A 22,453-nucleotide genomic window follows, 5' to 3' on the forward strand; every position below is an offset into this window, starting at 1 on the left:
TTTAGGCACACCTATCACAAAGTTAGTAGAATCTGGTTGAAAGAGGATGCTGTGGAGTAACTTGTATGTAGTGTTTTAATTTTGCTTTCTCACCTGGGTAGTTTCATGCTTCACAGATTGAAATCTATAAAAATTGCTTTTTATTTAAAAAATGCTGCTTTGTAAAATGTATTGAGTGAAACATGACAGCTATTTTTTTTTTTTTTTTTTTTTTTTTTTTTTTTTTTTTTTTTTTTGCAGAAGGTGGGCCTCTCACTGTCATGGCCTCTCCCGTTGCGGGGCACAGGCTCCGGACGCACAGGCTCAGTGGCCATGGCTCACGGGCCCAGCCGCTCCGCGGCATGTGGGATCCTCCCGAAACGGGGCACGAACCCGCGTCTCCTGCATCGGCAGGCGGACTCTCAAGCACTGCGCCACCAGGGAAGCCCGACAGCTATTTTTGATTAGGGTTTATATGTGTGGTTAACATCATCCCCACCAGTGATTTATAATTGAAATGGTTCCTCTTTTAAAACTTGCAGTTAAGAATGAAATTTCTGTGAAGCCTGAAGAACCTGAATTGCCCCTGCAGAAGTCCTGCAGTGAACACCTGAGATATTTTTCTACTGATCTCTTTGCTCGGTTAGTTTTCTTCACTTTTTCGTAGTAGCAATTTTTACTGTGTACATTTCATTAAAAAACATTTCTGGAGGACTTATTGATTGTGCAACAGCAGCTCAAGTGCCGGGGGTGACGCAAAAGAAAGTAGCTATTTTGTGGAAGAGGGATGCAGCCTGTACTATATTTCAGAATCCTGAGCTGGCACTGTGGGGACACATTACAGAAGTATCCAACTAAATATAAGGAAGCACTTCATAACCACAGGGGAGCAGGTTGAATTGTAAGGTAGTAAGTTACCCATCACTGGGCATGTTAAAGTAGAGACTGGGTTAAATAAAAGCAGTGATGTTCAAACTTTTAAAACAATGGAATCCTAAGCTGTTATCCATCTGCCAATAAGCTTCTCCCTAATGTCTTTTTTGAACTCATGAACCTACCCCACCAATTACTGAAAATAACCCTTAAAGATGGTCTCTCTGTCTCTGTCTCTTTGAGATATTAGAACTAGCATTTAAACCTGCATTGAACTGGGGGTCATTCAGACCCTTTCAATTCTAACACTGTATGCTTATAAAAATTCTATTTAATGAATTTCTTTGTTTCACTTGAAGCTGATTTCCAAGGAGATTTTAAATAGAGCATAGGGCTATAAAGAATGGACACAAGTGTTGAGAACATGGATGATGATGGTGAGAATTTTGAGTTAGTCACTTCCAGAATTTGTAGAATGTGACCGTCAACTATTTTGAACAGGGAAGAGACTTGGCAACCAATAAGCATGGTTAAACCAAAGATGCACTTACTTAAGTAGTACAGAGATAGCAACAGCTTTCTTTATTTTATTTAACATTTCAACCTCAAAGAAATTTACCATATTAAACTTTTTCTGGGATATGGGGTTGGGAAGGGTTTTGGAAGGCCTTGTGATTTTCTTGTATTACTTACAACTGCTTTTTGAGCCCTACTCATCTTGTATCTTTACTCTTCCTCAGAATCCTACTACTATAAATAAAAGTCAATTTTCAAATCAAGTTATATCCCTTGTGATAAAGGAGATAATATTAGTTTGTAAGTTTTTTAGGGGAATTTTTTTTAAAAATCAAATCAGTGAAAATGCCTGGAGAAGTTCTAGAAAAATGGTCTAGCCAGAAAATGTCCATTAAATGACAATTTTGTTACATGGAGGTAACCTGCCGGTTGCTGATCAAGCTGCAGTAGTGTATCTTGGCCCTCTAATCCTTCGTGCTTTTCCTGTAATGTACCTTTAGATACAGTCATGTAATTTGGAATACTCATACTCAGTGAGGTTAGAATATTTTAGTCCTGCTTGTATCTGTTATTCTTTATCAGTATATTTTATTTTATTCTATTTTTATTTATTTATTTATTTATTTATTTATTTATTTATTTATTTCTGCGGTACGCGGGCCTCTCACTGTTGTGGCCTCTCCCGTTGCGGAGCACAGGCTCCGAACACGCAGGCTCAGCGGCTGTGGCTCACAGGCCCAGCCACTCCGGGGCATGTGGGATCTTCCCGGACCGGGGCATGAACCCGTGTCCCCTGCATCGGCAGGCAGACTCTCAACCACTGCGCCACCAGGGAAGCCCTATCAGTATATTTTAGAATCTTGATCAGTCATTGAATTTATGATGACCTTGACAATAAATTCTTTTGAAATTTTGAAATAAACTATTCTGTACCAAATTCATAGGGTAAAATGCTTTGATATTTACTGTACCTTTGTATAAAGCTAGGGACTTAGAGAAGCATCCTTTGATTAGTGTTTTGGTGCTTATTGTTTACTATTGCCTGACAATTTTCCTCTTTATATGGTATGATTTTCTCTTGTTTCTAGCTCTGAATCTCTAAGAAATGACATTGGGTTTGAATTAAAGGCTCCGTTGTCAAATTTCGAGAAAAACAAAAAGATTTCTCTTCTTCACTCAAGCAAGGAAAAGCTGAGAAGGTGAATTTTGTTACAGCCCCCTTTTTAGCATCATTCCTTTGTAGGAAAAAATTGCTTCCATGAATTTCGTAACTTTTTATAATATTGTCAAAAGTCGGTGCGAAACTAGTAAATCTGGCAGCGGGGCAAGATCTGGAACTGATCCCTGCAATATGCGCTACTCACTCATTCATTCATTTAGTCATTCAGCAAGTAGCTGTGAGTGTCTAATATGCCAGAATATGATTCGAGAACTGAGGTAAAAAATAAATTGTTGCCTTCAAGGAGGTCTTAGTCTAGTGCTTAGACAGACTTCTAAATAGGCTCTTAAATAGGAAATTATGTTTTAATAAATATCATGATAGAAAAGAACACACAGTAGGACACTAGGAGAGTTATGTAAGACAGAATGATGAGGCAGGAGGGCTTTCTTGAGAAGACGATAGCTAAATTGAGCTTTAAACAAAAATTGGTTTAGTTTGGTTTAGAAATCAGTGAAGGATGTTTCAAATGGCAGGAGTAGCAGGTACAGAGGCCGGCAGTGTAAGAAGTACAGTGAATTTGTGGAACTGCAGGTATTTTCATAGAGTTGGCCATAAGGGGGCAAGTGGGAAGGGGCAAGAGATGAGAGGTAGTAGGTAAGGGCTGGGTATGTCCTGTTAAGGAATTTGAATTTCATCCTGACCTGTTCATCCTGCACTAAAGGATTTTAGCAAAGGTGTGATAGGATAAGATCTGTACCTTAGAATGAACGCTTGAGCAGGATGTTAGGGGAGTCTGTGATAAGAAATGATGAAATCCTGAACTATGGTGTTAGAAATGGGATAGTGAGAAGTAAGCCAATTCTAAGTATATGAAATAGGTAGAATCAGCGTGAATGTGGCTGAAGGAGAAGGCAGGTGTAACTTCCAAGTTGATGGTGGAGCCATCGACTGACTGGGAAGTACAGTGGAATGCAGGCTGCGAGTGGGAGGTGAGCTTTGCTCTTGCTGCGTTTGTATGGAGCTTCCCAGTAAGGAATTGGCCCTTAGGTTCTAGAGAAGATCCAGGCTAGAAACAGGGATTTGAGAGCTATCAGGATACAGCGTCTATTTGAAGCGGTGGATGCAGGATGGATATAATGACTTTGAAAAGCATGTAGGGAAGAGACAAGTGGGGAAGAGGCCCTTGGGGAAAACCTCAATATTTAAGGTCCAGGCAGCCGAGAAGAGATCAGGGGAAAAAGAGTTTCTAGGAAGATAAGAAGAGCAGGAGGGAGTGGTATTGAGGAGAACAGGGGAGGAGAGAGTTTCCTAAAGGAGTGAGTGTTCAGGAATATTGCATGCCACAGAGATTAAGCAAGGGAAGAACTGACAGTTGACTGTGTTTAGCAAAACCTAAATGTCACTGACCTTGGCAAAAATAATTCCCTTGGTGTGGTTAGGGAAGAAGCGCCGTTGCAGGAAGATGGAGAATGAAAGGTGAGAATGCAGATGAGAGGAAGGAGAAAAGGAAGGTGTGCGGTCTATAAAAGGGAATTTAGGGGAAAATGAGAAATTTTGATAAGGCTGGGCCAGACTTGAATATGTTCATATTTATCTTCCAAAAGAAGACAGCTGGAAGAGAGACAGAGGTCTTAAAGATACTCATGTTTTGGTTATCTGTGGCTGCTTGAAAAATGAAACTGAAGTTTATTGGCTTGATACGTGGTTTTATGGGTTAGCAGTTTGAGCAGGACTCAGCTAGGCAATTCTTCTGCCTATGTGACATTAACTGGGGTTACTTGGTAGCATTCAGCTGGAGGATGGTCCAGTCAGGAGGGTCTGGGGCCTTTGCAGGGATGGCTGGAAGGCTGAATGCAGCTGGGGCTCCCCAGCCTGCTAGTCTCAGGGTTGTCAGACTTCTTCCATGGCAGCCCAGGGCTCCTAGAGAGAGTGTTCCAGGGGGCAGGAAGAGGCAGCTGCGCTGTCACACGGCCTGGGACCAGAAACTGGCCCAGTGCCACTTCTACCATGTGCTCTTGGTCAGAGCAGTCACAGAGCCTACCCAGGCCTAAGGGAAGGGTATATAGACCCCACCTCTCAATGGGAGGAAGGTCAAAGAATTTTAGTTCCCTTCAGGCAGTGAGGGGCACTGGCGATGGATTTACATCCCTGAGGAGGCAGAAGGCTTTGGAATCTAGAACCAGGTGGAAGAACACCTCTTCCACTGAAAATGGAGAGAAGGAGTTAAAGCTAAGTGTGGATAAAGATGAGTCTTTTCGTTTGTTTGTTTGTTTTTTTCGTGCCCTGTGTTCTCTGCCTTCCCCAGCCGTCCCCTTCTGGAGTGTTTGTGTTCTCCCAGCTGGTGCCTGGCCTGGACGTTCTTTTTTTTTTTTTTAACATCTTTATTGGAGTATAATTGCTTTACAATGGTGTGTTAGTTTCTGCTTTATAACAAAGTGAATCAGCCATACCTATACATGTATGACGCAAGAGGGAAAAGATGAGTCTTTTGATGGGGCCAGAAAGGAGGAGGAAGTTGATTATTTCTGCCGAATGTGCTCCATCGTCTGCTGAAGATTAGTGGGAAAATGGTGTGGTTTGGGGCTTGATGAGATGGGCTGGTAGGTGGGCTAGTCTGGTCCAAACGGCCTTCACTCATATGTCTGCTGCTTTAGCCAAGAGGAGACTTAGGGCCTGCTGGCCAGGCTATCCTATAGAGTTCACTAATCTGCAGTGAAATGAGAAAAATACAGTGCAATGAGTATTTGTAAAGCTATATTTTACATAACATATTCTAAGATTGTGTTTTCCATACTTTATTTGATGTTAAAATCATGGTGATATGAGTAAATGGTTTACAACAAAATGTTATTGGGAGATGGTACCTTTCTTTCATTATTTTTCATGTCTGAATCGAATGTTGGCAATCCCTTATTGGTCCCCCAAAGTTCTGTGTTGTTTTTCTTTTTTAATTTTAGTGGTTGATGAAAACTAAAATCTGAGAACCACTAGTCTAGAGGACTACAAAGATGCTTTGGGGAGTGTCCACCCCTGTTGCATTATTTAAAGGGCTAGAAGTCTTTGTTTCCCAGAAAGAAAAGCTGTAACCAGGAACTGACCCCTCCACTTAGAGATTTGCTTGGGAGATACCAGAAAGTAACAATCCGTCCCTAATTACTTTATGCCATTTCCTATTCTTAACCCTTCTGATTATGCCTGTGAATCTTAAAATAGATGCTTCTAGTCTATTTCTCTTCCTTTTTCTCCTCCTCCTCCCAATCAGCTGCTTTACTTATGGTTTTGTCTTTTTTTGCTTTGTTTTGCAGTTTTTTGTTTTTAAGCAGCATAAGTAACATGATATTTGCTAATGTTGAGGAAATAATGATCCCAGCTGATGGTTTTGAATACTTGCATTTGGGAATTTCTTTTTTGAACAACTCTACCATCTCTGTTTTTTTTTTAATTAGAACAGATTAATAAAAATTGGCTAATTCTAATATTCTTGATGAAATCCCTTTCATTACACATGTTTTAAATATATAAATATGTCTTTATCTTGGTAAGGTGTATACTTTGCTGTGCGATACCCTCATTTTGTTTGTGTATCTGTGAGTCCAAAATGGTGGCGGTTTAATCATTTTCAGGATGTCACTCACTTGAAGTGAAAGTGAATTTTGCTGTAGTTTCTCACAAATGAAGGCTTTTCCAGGGCTGGAAAGACTTTTCAAGTCTTAGAAATTTAAGGAAGGTAGAATAGGAAGTTCTCAGAGGGTCTTAAGTCATATGTGGCCAAGAGACCTCTCTCTGTGAGTTCTTGATTGCTTGAGACACATTTGTACAGAGGAGAGACCAAGGACGTAGTCTGGACCAAGACCTTTGGCTTTAAATGCCATTCAGCCTCTTAGAATCACTTTTAGCTGGTTCTTTCCCTGATTTATTTGGACTGGGTCATAACCAAGCTGGCTTCTGTGGTAGATGACAAAAACAAAACACATTTTTGCCTGTTGTTGCCTATTGCTGCTTCTGTACACAAAGGGAAAAGAAAACAGCAGGACCCTGTGGGGCCCCTGAGCTGGGTATCCTACTTTTTTGAGCCAACATTAACATCCTTAACAAAGGTTCTCTAACACCATATACAAAAATAAACTCAAAATGGTTTAAAGGCCTAAATGTAAGGCCTGGATTCTACAGAACTCCTAGAGGAGAGCATAGGCAGAACACTCTTTGGCATAAATCACAGCATTAGTTTTTTGGGATCCGTCTCCTAGAGTAATGGAAATAAAAACAAAAATAAACAAATGGGACCTAATTAAACTTAAAAGCTTTTGCACAGCAAAGGAAACCATATACAAAATGAATAGACCGTCTCCTAAGTAATGGAAATAAAAACAAAAATAAACAAATGGGACCTAATTAAACTTAAAAGCTTTTGCACAGCAAAGGAAACCATATACAAAATGAATAGACCACCTATGGACTGAGAGAAAATATTTGCAAATGATGCTACCAACAAGGGGTTAGTTTCCAAAATATACAAACAGCTCATACAGCTTAATATCAAGAAAACAAACAACCCAATCAAAAAATGGACAGAAGATCTAAATAGACATTTCTCCAAAGAAGATATACAGATGGCCAGTGGGCACATGAAAAGATGCTCAACATCCCTAATTATTAGAGAAATGCAGATCAAAACTACAATGAGGTATCACCTTACACCAGTCAGAGTGGCCATCATTAAAAAGTTTACAAACAATAAATGCTGGAGAGGGCGTGGAGGAAAAAGAAACCCTCTTAACACTGTTGGTGGGAATGTAAGTTGGTGCAGCCACTATGGAGAACAGTGTGGAGGTTCCAGCAATCCCATTCCTGGGCATATATCTGGAGAAAACTCTACTTTGAAAATATACGTGCACCCCAGTGTTCGTAGCAGCACTATATACAATAGCAAAGGCATGCAAGCAACCTAAATTTTCATCAACAGATGAATGGATATAGGAGATGTGGTGTGTGTGTGTGTGTGTGTGTGTGTGTGTGTGTGTGTGTGTGTGTGGTGGAATATTACTCAGCTATAAAAAAGAGTGAAATAATGCCATTTGCAGCAACATGGATGGTCCTAGAGATTATCATATTAAGTGAAGTAAATGAGATAAAGACAGATATGATATTACTTATATGTGGAATCTAAAATAATGATACAAATGAACTTATTTACAAATCAGAAATAGACTCACAGGCTTAGAAAACAAACTTATGGTTACCAAAGGGGATAGTGGAGAGGGGGAGAGATAACTTAGGAGTTTGGGATTAACAAACTGTGTTTTCTTTTAGTCTAAAATTAGATGACAATATCAGATTTAAAAAATCTGTAACTGTTGGTTCTTTTAACTCAAATTTTAGGGTTTTTTTGGGGGGGCGAGTAAAACAGGCTCTTCACTGTTTACAAAGTTATTTATGAGTTGCAAAAATTCTCTCTGTTTTTCTCTGTATTACCATGTTTTTCTCCTGTACCCTTCCATTCATCTTGACTGCCACAATCAGACAGAAAGTACAAGAACTCTTTGCTTTTGCACCTGTAGTGAAAACCTTAGCAGCAGACATAATCATTCCAGGTCTGTCAGATAAATGCATACTTTTGGTATTTAAAATGTTCAACTTATCAGAATGATGTAATAATCACAAGTAGCAAGTGATTATGTATTTGAAGCAAAAATTCACAAAATTAAAGGGGCAGATATTGTATTTGAGGCAAAAATTCACAGAATTAAAGGGACATATTGACAAGCATTGTTGGAGATTTCACATCCCTCTCTCAGCAATTGATACAACAGCTGGACACCAAAAATCAGTCAGATATAAAAGGTGTGAGCCCTGTTAACCAGCTTGATCTGGTAGATGTATGTAAAACACCATACCCAGCACGGCAGTGGAATACCCATTCTTCTCAAAGGCGTATGGTACATTCACCTAGATAAACTGTATGCTGGGGGGTATAGTACATTTCAATACATGTAAAAAAGTTGAATTCACAAGGAGTATGTTCCTTGACTACAATTAAGTTAAATTAGAAGCCAGTAAGAATTTGATATAAAGAAAAACCTCAAATAGCTGGAAATTTAAGAACATACTCCTAAATAATCCATGGGTAAAAGAAAATAATCACAAGAAAAATTAGAAAATATTGCAAATTGAATGATTATGATAATAGAATATTTCAAAATTTGTGAGATGCAGTTAAAGCAAAGCTTATGGCAAACATTATGGCTTTATTTTTTTAAAGTCTTTATTGATTTTGTTACAATATTGCTTCTGTCTTATGTTTGGTTTTTCGGCTGCAAGGCACGTGGGGTCTTAGTTCCCCGAACAGGGATTGAACCCGCACTCCCTGCTTTGGAAGTCGAAGTCTTAACCACTGGATTGCCAGGGAAGTCCCAACACTAGGGCTTTAAATGCGTATATTAGGAAAGGCAAAAGATCTAAAAATCAGTGACCTAAGGGTCTATTTTAAGGGGCTAGAGAAAGTAAAATGAAGTAAATCCAAAGTAAACAGAAAGGGGAGGGAGGCGGGCAGGTGAGGAGAGAGACAAAACATTTTACCAATATCATGAATGAAAGAGGAATTACCTCTACATATCCAATAAACATATAATATAAAAGGGTATATTTTAAATAATTTTATGCCAATAAGTTCAACAACTTAGGTGAAATGGACAAATTTTTGAAAAACACAATTTACCAAAACTGATACCAGATGAAGCAGAAGATCTGAATAGCCCTCTATATTAAAGAAATTGAACTTACTAAAAAACAAAAAAGTACCAAAGAGAAAACGCCAAACTCAGATGGTTTTACTGATGAATTCTGTTAAAAATCTAAAGAAGAGGTAATACCAGTCTTAAATCTTACAGAAAATGGAGGGAGAACAGTTCCTAACCCATTTCATGATGCCAACATAACCCTAAACCTGATAAAGATATTATAAAAAAAGAAAATTACAGACCAGTATCTCTCATGAACAGAGACATAAAAATACTTAACATAATTTTAACAAATTGAATGAAGTAATAGATAAAGATATAATGTGTTGTGACCACACTGGGTTTATCCTAGAAAAGCAAGGCTGATGTAACATTCAAAAATCAATCGATGTAATTCACCACATTAAACACAATGAAGGAGAAAACAATAGATTAACAGAGTCTGAAAACTTATTTGACAACATAAGATTAAAAGACAAAAAAACCAATCTTCTAGCAAAATAGATATGGAAGAGAATTTCCTGAATCTGTTAAAGGGCATCTATGAAAAACCTATAGCTAACATTGTACTTAATGATGAGATTTTGACCATTTGTTCCTTAAAAAGATCTGGAACAAAGTAAGGTTGCCTATTCTTAGAAAGAAAGAAACAAAACTGTCTTATTTATAGTTGGCATGATTGTTTATGTATAAATTCCTAAGATACATACAAAATAACTACTAGAACGAAAAGATGAATATAGCAAGGTCATAGGATATAAGGTCAGTATACAAAAATCAATTGTATTTTTCTATATTAGCAGTGAACCAATTGGAAAATGAAAAATAATAATTATATTGAAAATAGAGTTTAAAAGCCTTAGAATACTTAGGAACAAAAATATGTAAAAGACATAATATCTGTACAGTGGTCACTCAAAATATTGCAGTGATAAACTAAAGAAAAACTAAATCATGCATTATACATAATTATGAATTAAAAGATTTATATTGTTAAGATGTCAGTTCTTGGGAATTCCCTGGTGGTGCACTGGTTAAGAATCTGCCTGCCAATGCGTGGGACAGGTTTGATCCCTGGTCCGGGGAGATCCTGCATGCCGTGGAGCAACTAAGCCTGTGTACCACAACTACTGAGCCTGTACTGTAGAGCCCACGAACCACAACTACTGAGCCCGCACGCCTAGAGCCCATGCTCCACAACAAGAGAAGCCACCACAATGAGAAGCACGTGCATGGCAACAAAGAGTAGCCCCCGCTTGCCAAAACTAGAGAAAGCCTGTGTGCAGCAAAGGCCCAATGCAGCCAAAAAATAAATAAATTTACTGAAAAAAAAAAGAAGATGTCAGCTCTCACTAAATTGAAATATAACTTTATTTAAATCTAAACAATAATTCAAATAGACTTTTTTGGGTAAAAATTGACAGTCTAATTCAAAACTGTGTGGAAAGGACTGTGAATATAAAAGGACTTAGAATAAAGCAATCCTGAAAAAGTACAACAAAGTTGGAGCACTTAAGCTATCTGACTTCAAGACTTAGCATACAGCTACATTAATCAGCATTTTACTAACATGAAGGTTGACCAGTAGATAATAAAACACCATAGCCCACACATTATGGTCACTTGATTTTCAACAAATCACCAGGGCAAACAACTTGGGAAACAAAAGTCTTTTCTATAAATGGTGCTGGAACAACAGGATATCCATATGAAGAAACAGTGAAGCTTGACCCCTTCCTCATACCATATAAAAATTAATTCAACATGAAGTATAGACAGGGCTATCATATAAAGCTAAAACTATAAAGCTTCTAGAATAGGACTGTTCAGTAGAACTTTCTGCAGTGTTAGAAATGGCCTATATCTGCTGTCCAGTAAGGTAGCTGCTAGTCATATTATTGATTTGAAATGTGGGTATTGCGACTTTGGAAATGTATTCAAATTTTTGTTTAATTTTTAATTAATTCATATTTAAATAGACTCATGTGGCTTATGGCTACTGTACTGAACACTACAGTTCTAGAAGAAAGCATAGGAGAATGTTTTTGCTAGCTGAGGGTAGGCAGCTGTTCCTTATGACACAGAAAGCAATAACTATAACAGAAAGAGTAGGTGAATTAGACTCATCAAAACTGACAGCTTTTTCTTTCATAAGATACCACTAAGAAAATAAATAGGCAAACTACAGACTGGGAGAAAATATTTGCAAAACAAATATATTGACAAAATACTGATATTAGGATATACAAAGAACTCTTAAAGTTCAATAATAGAGAGACCTACAGTCCAATTAAAATGGAGGTAAAGTATTCAAACAGACACTTCACAGAGGAAGGTAATACACAAGCCCAATAAGCAGCAGAAAAAATGCTCACCATACTTTGTTGTCATGGAAATGCAAATTAAAGCATGAGATACTACCACATATACCTCTGAAAGGCCAATATTTTAAAATTAAAACTGACAGTATTAAATGCTATCCAAGATGTGGAACAACAGGAATTCTCATACATTGACGGTGGGAGGGTAAATTGGTACTGTTTGGGGGAAAGTTCTGCTAGTTTCTTCTAAATTTGTAAAATAACCCTTCAGTTCTATTCCTAGACATTTACCTAAGAGAAATAAAAGCATACGTTCACAAAAAGATGTACAGAAGATCTTGCAGTTTTATTCATAATGATAAAAATAAGAAACAGCCGAAGTGCTGATCGATAAGAGAATGGATAAATAAGCTGTGGCATATTTATACTACGGAATACGATTACTCAATAAAAAGGAACAAAGCAGCCCCATGGATAAAGCTCAAAAACATTATGCAAGTGAAAGAAACCTTACATAAAAGGACACGTGCTGTGAGATTTGATTTATACGTAGTTTAGGGAGAGACAAGAGTAATGTGAGATAGAAAAATATCAGAAATGTGCTTGCCTCTTATGGGGGATGAGACTGACCAAGAAGGAACATAAGGAACTTTCTGGGGTTATGAGAATGTTGATTAGGTAGTTTGTGTCACATAGTTTCGTACGTTTGTCAAAACTCATAGAATGGTACCCTTAAGATTGGTGCATTTTATTTTATGTAACTGTTACCGGAAAATAAAATAATTTGAACTGTAGCTATATGTTTAGGGGTTTAGTGTACTGAATTCTACAACTTACTTTGAAATGCTTCAGTGCAATAAAATAGGTTGGTGTATATGGCCAGTGGGATGATTCATATACGACAAAGCATAGACAGTAAGTGTTCACCATAGACTCTAGGTAGTGGGTATATAAGTGTTTCCTGTACAAATTCTTAATTCTTTCAACTTTTAAGAATTAAGAAATCTTAATTCTGTCGATCTTCCTGTATGTTTGAACATTTTCCTAATGAATGTTGGAAAAATGTTTAATGTGATCTTTCATTATAAAAGTGATATATGCCCCCACAAAGATATTGGGAAAATGTAGAAAATTAAAGGAAGAAATAATATTTTCTATAGCCCAACTATCCAGAAATAATGATTACCTGACGCTTTTGCTTTGTCTTTTTTTTTGCCTTATTTTTTCCTTAATGGCTATGATCATATTTTATATGCTGTCCTATATCTTATACTTGTCTCCTATAGAAATATCCTATTTTTTCCCCAGTAAGCTTTATAACATATTTCCACTGCCAGATAATATTCTACTGAGCTTACTTAGGTGTCCACTCATTTTGTGTTTAAATTGTTTTTCCTGTTTTACTGATAGACTAATGGATGTCATTTTACAGGAAGTTTGTTCTGTGTTTGAGATCCTTGTAAGTGAAAGTACCATGTGGAAGGGTATATGAAGTTTCAGAGCCCATCGTACACATGTCAAATTGTTGACTTTTCCATCCCTTTTACAGAGTGATGCCTGAGACATCTCCACAGAACCCCCAAACCTCCTCAAAGCCCAATTAAAATACCACCCACTGATCTGGAATATTTGAGTTATTCACTGGCTGTGTGACAAAGTGGATTTTTAAAAATCCATTTATTTTTGTCATTCTAAGGTTCAGAGAAGTTTAGTAAGTTGCCAGAGGTCCCAGCTAGTAATGGGCAGAGCCACCCTTTGATCCCGTACATGTCAAGGCAGTATTCAGCGCAAAACGTGCTTAAGAATGCTTATTAACTGAACACACGGATAACTGAAGGTCACAAAGGCTGAGATCAATTTAGAGTTACATTTCCTATGTATTTCCCTTCAGAACTGTGAAAGACTTAGGTTAGTTTCTTTCTGATATGAGCCTGGATGACGTTCTCATTTGCATATTGGTTTATTTGTTCTGTCCATCTACCTACCTCATGTAAAGGAAGCAGGCTTCTGATTTTCCTTTGGCTCAGGACACAGGTGAAGCCCATGTATTCTTAGTTGCTAATTGTGTATTGTTGGAAATGTGGTCCAGGTCAGAGTGACATGAATATCCTGAGGACTCTTTCTTTGCCGTCCAGGCTTCTAGTGTGAATCACAAAAGGATTTATGTGTATGGTGTGTGATCCTCTCCTCTGAGGGATACGTGGCTGTAGGTTTCCATAGGCAGCAGGGGTGTTCTCTGGTGTCCTCAGTGTCTGGGCATCCTGCACACTCATGGGGAAGAGTGAGCTGGGCTGCCATCAGCACAGACACTATACTCGACAGCAGTGTGAGCCGTGCGCCAGAAAGCTGTGATTCCAGGGGCTGTGGAGACTGCTGGCTTTTGGGGACATGGCCCTCCTCTAAAACGGGGACTAGAAAGGCAGGGGCCGGTTCCTTTATAAACAAACCCAGAGGAGGGATTGGTTGTCCTTGTGCACAAGGAAGAAAACAGGCTAATTATTCCTTATTTATTACATTTCTCTGCTCAGAGAACGAATCAAGTATTGCTGTGAGCAGCTGCGTACCCTGTTGCCGTATGTGAAGGGGAGAAAGAATGATGCAGCTTCGATTCTCGAGGCAACAGTTGACTACGTGAAGTATGTCCGGGAGAAAATCCCTCCAGCCGTCATGGGCCAGGTAGTCACCTCTCAAGCCCTTGAATTTTATTCTCGCAGACAGTGCTTTAATGCTACAGTTTTATTTCTTTTATTTTTTATAGTTAGAAATGTGTGTGTTTGTGTGTATATACGAAAAAAATCTATAGCCATAGCTATCTAAGTAGATCTCAATCTCTTTCTTTCTTCATTTCTTAGATTACAGAAGTACTTCAGAGCAATAGGAGGTTTTGTAAGAAACAACAAATGCCCATCCAGCTCTCCGCCCCAGGCACGATTATGGCACAAAGGTATGATCATCTAAATCTTGTGAATCTGAGGTCGCCTTGTTATTTTCCTCTGGTACTAATGCTAGAAATGAGACAGGCAGTGAACCCACCCATAATGAGAACTAAATGGTACTGATGAACCTAGTTGCAGGGCAGGAATAAAGAGGTAAACATAGAGAATGGACTTGATGATGTGGGCTGGGAGGGCGAAGCTGGGGCTAAGTGAGAGTAGCATCGACGTATATACACTACCGAATATAAAATAGTTGGCTTGTGGGAAGCAGCAGCATAGGACAGGGAGATCGGCTCGGTGCTTTGTGATGACCTAGAGGGTGGGATAGGGAGGGTGGGAGGGAGGCTCAAGAGGGAGGGGATATGGGGACATGTGTATGCACATGGCTGATTCTCTTTGTTGTGCAACAGAAACTAACACGGTATTGTGAAGCAATTGTATTCCAATAAAGATCTATTAAAAAAAAAGAATCAGTAAACTTTTCCCATTGCTGATGTGTGTCATTTAATTACAGTGATAAAATATGTAATATTCTCAGGCCCATGATCCTTTCATCATTTGACTCACTCTTTCTTTTGTTGTTTCTTAAAACGGGGCTTTATGAGTAGTGCCTGTGGTGATTGACGGTGCAGTCAGGATGAGATAGATTCTAGCATTCCTCTGTCACCAGGGCAGTCCAGCCCCATTTTCAGGTGGGGGTCCTTAAAGACATTTCTAGTATAACAGGTGACGTGCCAAATGAATGCTTCCTTACTTAAATTGATTAGAATGTGTACACCAAGAAAAGCTCTAAAGGAAAAGTAAACCATTCCTCCATATCCTGAAGAACCATCCTGAGTCCTCTTCTACGGTTTGTTCTTATAATTAATCCAGAGCATAGGCTCTGTCTTTGCTTTTTAGAACTTGAACGTAAGAAGAGCAGTTCAACTCAGCAATGTTCATATCATCTTCCTTGAGAAATGCCTAAAGAATGTTTTGTTTTTTTAAGAGAAAACAGTGTGTTGACAAGCACTTATTCACCTGTGAGAGGGATCAGATTCCTGGCTAATAAGCGCTTGAACGGGTTCTCTGTTCCTGCCTCCGGGGCTCCCTTGGATGAAGCTGTGAGAGGTGAGCTCCACCCACTGCCCTGTGCAGCCGTAGTGTGCATGGGCGCGCGCGCGTGTCCTGCTCACCCTGGGCCTTCTGTGCAGGCACTGCCGTAACCAGGGGATGGAGCGTAGCTGGGAGATTACACCCTGAGTCCTTTGGTGCTGTCTGCTTGAAAGACATGGCTGGCCACTGGCATTTAAATAATTTTACCCCAGAAAGTGGGCTGAAAATTGACTCTCATTACCAGAAATCTCATCTTAATGATAGATGATGAGCACACTGATGACTATGTGTATTACTGAATAGAATCTAAAGGGAGGGAAGTATTCATATTAATTTAGTGCTAACAGTGTGTAGGCAGACCTCAGAAATACCGTGAGTCCTGTTCCAGACCACTGCAATAAAGCGAATATCGCAATAGGGTAACACGTGTTTTGGTTTCTCAGTGCATATAAAAGTTATGTTTACACTCTATCGTAGTCTATTAAGTATGTAATACATATGTCTCAAATATTAATGTACATGCCTTAATTTTAAAATATGTCATTGCTTTAAAATGCTAGCCATCGTCTGAGCCTCCAGCAAGTATTAGTTGTAACATCAAAGATCACTGATCACCAGCTTGGTGCTTTGTGACCGCCTGGAGGGGTGGGATGGGGAGGGTGGAGGGAGGGAGATGCGGGGTGGCGGGGGAGATATGGTAACGTGTATATGTGTGGCTGATTCACTTTGTTATAAAGCAGAGACTAACACACCATTGTGAAGCAATTATACTCCAATAAAGATGTAAAAAAAAAAAATGCTAACCATCATCTGACAATGCAGGGTTGCCACAAACCTTCAATTTGTTTTTGAAAAAAAAAAACAACTCTTCAAAACACAATGGAAGTACAATAAAGCAAAGCACAGTAAAATGAGATATGCCTGTATAAAAATATTAAACACATTTTTAATAAGGAACATGGATTCACATCACACTTAGGAAGGTTGAAGCATACCTTTGAAACTCCTGAAACAACCGAAATAATAAAGCGATTTCCTTACAACCTGAAATCAAAAAAAAAAAAAAAAAAAGATCACTGATCACTGATCACCGTAACAAATATGCTAATAATGAAAAGGTTTAAGATACTGTGGGAATTAGCAACGTAACACAGAGACATAAAGGGAGCAAATGCTGTTGGAAAAACGGCATCAATAGACTTACTTGATGTAGGGTTGCCACACACCTTCAATTTGTAAAAAAACAGAGTGTCTGCAAAGTGCAATAAAACAAGGCCTGCCTGTATTGAGCATTTAACATATTAATTGATTTACCTCCTTTGTGTCTTTGCTTAATTGTCACCTTCTCAGTGAGTCTTTCTCAACCACCCAATTAAAACTGCACACTCCTCCCCAGCATCACATAATACGGGGGACTCCTTATCCACTCTCTCTGCTGTATTTTTCTTCATAGCACTGTTCTCCTTCTAATATTCTTTTCTTGCCTGTTTTTTTATTGCCTGTCTTCTGCCACTAGAATATCAACTCCACAAGGACAGGGATTTTTTTTGCCTCTTTTGTTCATTGCTGTATCTCTAGTACCTAGAACAATGACCAGCTCACAGTAGGTGATCAAGAAACATTCATTATATGAATATTCCATTGTGGATATTCAGTGTTTACCCACTGGGAGGCATTTTTGTTATTTGTATTATAAAGTCTAGGCATGCCCATGTGCTTGTACAAATAAGATGGAAAAAAAGCAGAGCCAGAGTAAAAGAACATAGCTGCCAGTTTGTGACTTTTAGTACATATTCCCAAAGGTTATTCTTCACTGAGAAGCCAGTAAGTTATAGAGCATGTAACCTGCGTGTTAGGTGCTTATGACCAGAGGCCCTACCATCTCCCCCCCCTGCCTGAGTCTGAGGTCACCTTTCTACTGGTTTCTTCGAAGGGATTCCACTGCCTCATGTCAGCACCTCCCTGTGCTGGGAATGCCCTTTCCCACGCTCTGCCTGGCTCACCCCCAGTCATCGCTTAGTTCTCAGCTTAAATGTTTCTGCCTCAAAGATGGGGGGACACGAGGACAGACATGGTGCAGTTCTTGTTCTTAGGGAGCTCGCAAATGAGCAGCAGACAGGGTCATAAAGCAAAATATGATTCGTGTTATTTTAAGTGCTGTCGTCAAGGTACCATGCACATTATGGGGACATAGTGGAAACAACGGGAACAAATGAGGTTACGGGGGATGGTGTCTAAAGTCAAAAGAGAAAAGGTCTCCAAATAGGACATTGCCCTCCTTGTTCATGTAATCAACCTCAGGGTATTTATTTGTCAATTTAGACTTTTTTCCTGACTTAGGGGAGAGGGAAGGAGAATAGAAAAAAAGTAGCCATGAGCCATGGTTAATCTACTTAAAGTAGCTATGGCTGAATGTTACAAAGAATAATTAAATCAGCCCAGATTAAATCAGATAGGGGTCAGGCCACAGGTGTATGCCTGTCAGTGTTACTTCTTGTACACACAGTACTTACTTCTGCATTTTCACTATTCATATCCTGCAGAAACTCTGAAACACTCTTGTGATGGTAGTGAGTTCAGGCCTTTCTGTGCCCCAGGATCTCTTGGTTTTGCATCACCTAAAATGACTGTTCTTGGGAAGAAACAAATCCACTAGGACCATAGGCTTATGTCAGGTTCAGACTGGACAAGACCTTGAAGGTCACTGAGTCAAAACCCCTACTTCGATTTTATTTATATACATTTTTCCATTTGAAAAGCAGTATTAGTCCTTTACTAAAACCCAGCTAAGATAATAACTGTATTTATTTTTAAATGTATTCCCTTCAAGTCTTTTTCTATATATATTTTTCTATGGAAACACTACAGTAGTAATCATATTGGATCTCCAATTTTGTCTCTGGCTTTTTTACTTAACATTGTGTCCTGTACACTTGAATTTTGTATTATGCAGCCCTCAGCACCATTGTAATGGTTTTAGTAGTTTATCAAACGATTTATAGAATCGTTTTCTTAGTCGGCCTCCTGTTGCTACATTTAGTGTTTCCAGTTTTGTGGGGAGAGTGATTCTATGCATAATATGATAGTAAATATTTCCCTATAGATTTTTCTATATTTTGGACTTTTCCTTGGCCTGGATACCTGGAAGTGAGTGACAAGTGAGTTAGGGAACGTGAGCACATGCACAGCTGGTCGTGCATGTTGCCAAATGGTTTTTGAAAGAGGACTGGAACAGTTGAAATCAGTTAAGTCTTTCAGATTTCACTTTCACCACCTAGGCCAGTAAATTGAAGGCTGGAGAAGTTAAATGGCCACCTGAAGTCCCCTGGTTTCTGTGCTCAATCTGACCTGTAACCCAGAAGTGCTGATATCGGTCAACATTAGACTTCATTAGGCTGGCTTTACTTGTCCTTTTTCACAAGTCTCTGTACACTTTTGCCGAAATGATTTTTCACAAATATTCCAGATACATTTGTATTTAAAGTAGACATAAAGTTATGTTCCTTTACCTTTATTACTATCAGTATCCAGAAGAAAATAGACAGGTGTTCAGGGAATTCGCTGGCGGTCCAGTGGTTTGGACGCCGTGCTTCCACTGCAGGGGGCATGAACTTGATCCCTGGTCAGGGAGATCCCTCAAGCCACACAGTGCGGCCAGAAAATTTAAAAACAAAAAAAGGTATTCCCAATATTGAGATTACATTGTTAACATTCATTATATATTAAAAATTTTTTTTCTGCCTTCTAGTTACTGCACAGAATATAGCTATATAACAATATAACCCACTTCACTGATAGAAAATCAGTGACCAAACTTTATTTGTGGCTGGATGGAGTTCTTCTTTCCAACATTCTCCCTTGCTTCATAGGGATGGTCACAGTTTTTATGATGGCAAGACATGCGCACGCACACACAATGGTATAGAGGTATGATGCTTCTCCGAAATCTGTCTTTTAATGACATGTGAACACTAATTTATAGTGTGTGTATCTCACTAAATGCCACTACCAGAAAGTTCACTTTGTTTTTACATCAGCATTTGAGTATAGCAGTAGTCTAAGTTTGTACCATGAGGAAGTGAAATAGAGGGCAATGTATTTCAAATATAGTAGTTCAGGGTTACTGATTTGCATCTACTGATGGATATTTGCTTTATTTTTATTAAAGGTCAGTCGAGCTCTGCGTCAGAGAACACTATTGGCGCCATGTATAAAACCCGAATCCCCAGCACAGCTCACTCTCTTAATTCCTTCCGTGCTGTCAGATACTATTCTAAAGTCGTCCCTTCCTATGATGCCTCTGCCGTAACAAATCAGGACATTACGGTACATTTTCCAACAGCTGTGCCCAAAGTCTCGAAGTTTGTTCCTCAGCACTGCAATTCTGTGTTGGGCCAGGCATGTGCAGCACACCCCAACTGTCTGGTAAGTTTTCTGGGGTCTGTGGGTCAGGCTGGGCTCTTTCATCCCAGCCAGCAGGAGCCCCTGGCCTGCGTTTTGTTGTTCATGCTCTGGTTAGAAACCTCATCGCCTGGCACCGGGGGAGTCAGCCCAGGCTCTGGCTCCCCGTGCCGCCCCACTGCTCTCTCCATATCCAGAGTTGGTGAATCTGGACGTGGCTCCGCTGCTATGACTGGAAGTGACCAGGCGGAACCTAATCTCCTCTAGAGCCCCTCCTCGCTACCCCCGCTCGACCCCGCATTCTATGATGCCACCTCCCATTCCACCAGCCGCACCCTCAACTGGCACAGTGGCTCGCTGCTGATTTCTCTCTTAGGCTGGCACCAGTCACTCACACTGTATGACAGCCTGTTCTTGTGACACCAACCAGGCCGATTTCAGATCCCAGGTGTCCTCATAGCACAGATACTTATTGAGCACCCACTGTGTTCTAGCATTGTGCTAACCACCGGAAATGTAGTATCTAAAGATAGACCACAGTCCCTGCCCTCATGAATCCTAAGTCTCACAGGGAAGCGGGCATAGAAGCAGACAGTCGTGATGCGCATTGGCGCGCACAGGAGGAGACCCTCGTGTCTATAGGGTAATACAGGTGTGGGCAAGGATTGGGACTGCTTACCCCTGGAGGAAATACTGTGTGAGCTGAGATCCAAAGAGTAAGAATTAGCCCAGTGGAGAGGTTAGGAGTTGGGAGTGAGCAGGGGGAAAGCATTCCAGGCGGATGGATCAGCATATAGAAACAGTGGTATCTGCATTTTTGGGAAGAATTGTCCAATTCTAGAGGAAGACCTGAACTTGACTGGCCTGCTTAAAATGGACTCTGATAGCCTTAATATAATTACTGATACTTTTGCATATTAATAATAGTTACCATGTTTTGAGCACTCAATAAGTAATGTGCCAGATACCCTACGTACTTAATGTGGGTGATCTAATGAATCTTTGACACAGTCATTGAGGTAGGGACCGTTATTTCCATATGACATCTATAAAGTGGGAATAATAGTGACTTTCCCAAAAAACATTTATGAGAAAAATGTTTGAAAGAGCGTTAGAAAGAAATTTTAAAATATGAAGTATCCACAGATATAATGCTGTTACTAATGGTCATTAGTATACCAGCAGGAAAACCAGAGTAAATGAAGGAAAAAAAGATTGCAATGTTATTTTTTTAATTGTGACCTACCCTTACTGTATGTAGTTTTTTCGGAGAATTGTTACAACAATATAAAATTACTTTTAGTAACTATGAATAATACCTATTTTAAAACCTGTAGTGTATTCACCCAAGGAGTTCATGGTTTTACAAATTATTTCCTATTGCTTGAGGACATAGAAAATGTATTTGTGACATTATGAGTAAGAACAGGCCAGGATTCAATTAATGTGGTTTTTTTTTTTTTTTTCACCTTTGCAGCAACAGTTTTGGGCGTATTAATAGCACATGTTTGAAATTCACACTCTAGACCACCTATTGGGTGCCGTTTGACAATACAGGAAGAATGGAACAAAGAATGATCTTGAAAGCTACACCCAGAGACCTAATATCAAAAGGGTTTGCATTGTATGGCTTCTGATAAATGTGCTAAAAGCTTCTGCAGTCAGAAAGACAGGCAGCAAAAGTGCTAGCCATAGGTTTTTACTTCACACATACTTGGATCTCCCCCAACCCAGGTGCTACAAGAACAAACGGCCTAGGTGAGCTAGACTCTTTTTTTTTTTTTTCTCAAAAAATATTCCACAATTTATGCAAAAGGTACATGATAAAGAAGATCCACGTAGACTGAGTAAAGTGCATTGGTGTCACTAAGTACAGATGTTGCAGCTTGATTCTTATTTTTAGTATCACTGTGAATTACTGTCACTTATTTCTAGGTGGTATCTTTTCCAGATTTGACATTTTAGAGAGCTTCCTTGGTTATTCACTATTCAAACTCAGATACCATAGCTTAAGAGAGGTGTTTGCCTCCTCACTTGACTACTAATGAATAAATTGACATGTTTGTTTTTGCATTTCACCATCCCTTGAGTGAAATGATAGCTAATAGGTAAATTTTTCTTTCTGGCTCTTTAGTTACAGACTAGCAGGTCTTTCTTTGTTTTTCATCTCCTTCTCCCTATGGGCATCAGAAAAGATTGCTGAAAATAAGGGGAGAAAAATGTTTGTTTTATATTTCACTAAAATGTTCTTATGCATAATATAAGTATTATTGTTAAAGAAAATATTCAGTTCTGACCCTCAAAACGGTAACCCATTTTTCTGTTTAATAAATATGTGTTCCCTCTTTTAGTAGTACTGTGTAGGGACTTTAATTTTACAAGATTTTTGAGGATTTGGAAAAGTACTTTCAGCATAGCCAAATTTTCATGTTA

General features: G+C 39.1%; 1 protein-coding gene across 1 annotated transcript in view; it reads left to right on the forward strand.

The window, feature by feature from the left end:
- Positions 1-21,518, forward strand: part of SOHLH2 (spermatogenesis and oogenesis specific basic helix-loop-helix 2) — a 39,950-nt gene extending 18,432 nt beyond the window's left edge. The window contains exons 5-11 of the mRNA XM_007464241.1: positions 522-621; positions 2,457-2,567; positions 14,117-14,264; positions 14,441-14,532; positions 15,513-15,634; positions 19,788-20,044; positions 21,498-21,518. Of these exons, the coding sequence (XP_007464303.1) occupies positions 522-621; positions 2,457-2,567; positions 14,117-14,264; positions 14,441-14,532; positions 15,513-15,634; positions 19,788-20,044; positions 21,498-21,518 (851 nt within the window). The remainder of the gene's footprint in view (positions 1-521; positions 622-2,456; positions 2,568-14,116; positions 14,265-14,440; positions 14,533-15,512; positions 15,635-19,787; positions 20,045-21,497) is intronic.
- Positions 21,519-22,453: the final 935 nt, after the last annotated feature.

Source organism: Lipotes vexillifer, unplaced genomic scaffold (genome assembly GCF_000442215.2).
Source record: "Lipotes vexillifer unplaced genomic scaffold, Lipotes_vexillifer_v1.1 scaffold120, whole genome shotgun sequence".
Taxonomy (NCBI): domain Eukaryota; kingdom Metazoa; phylum Chordata; class Mammalia; order Artiodactyla; family Lipotidae; genus Lipotes; species Lipotes vexillifer.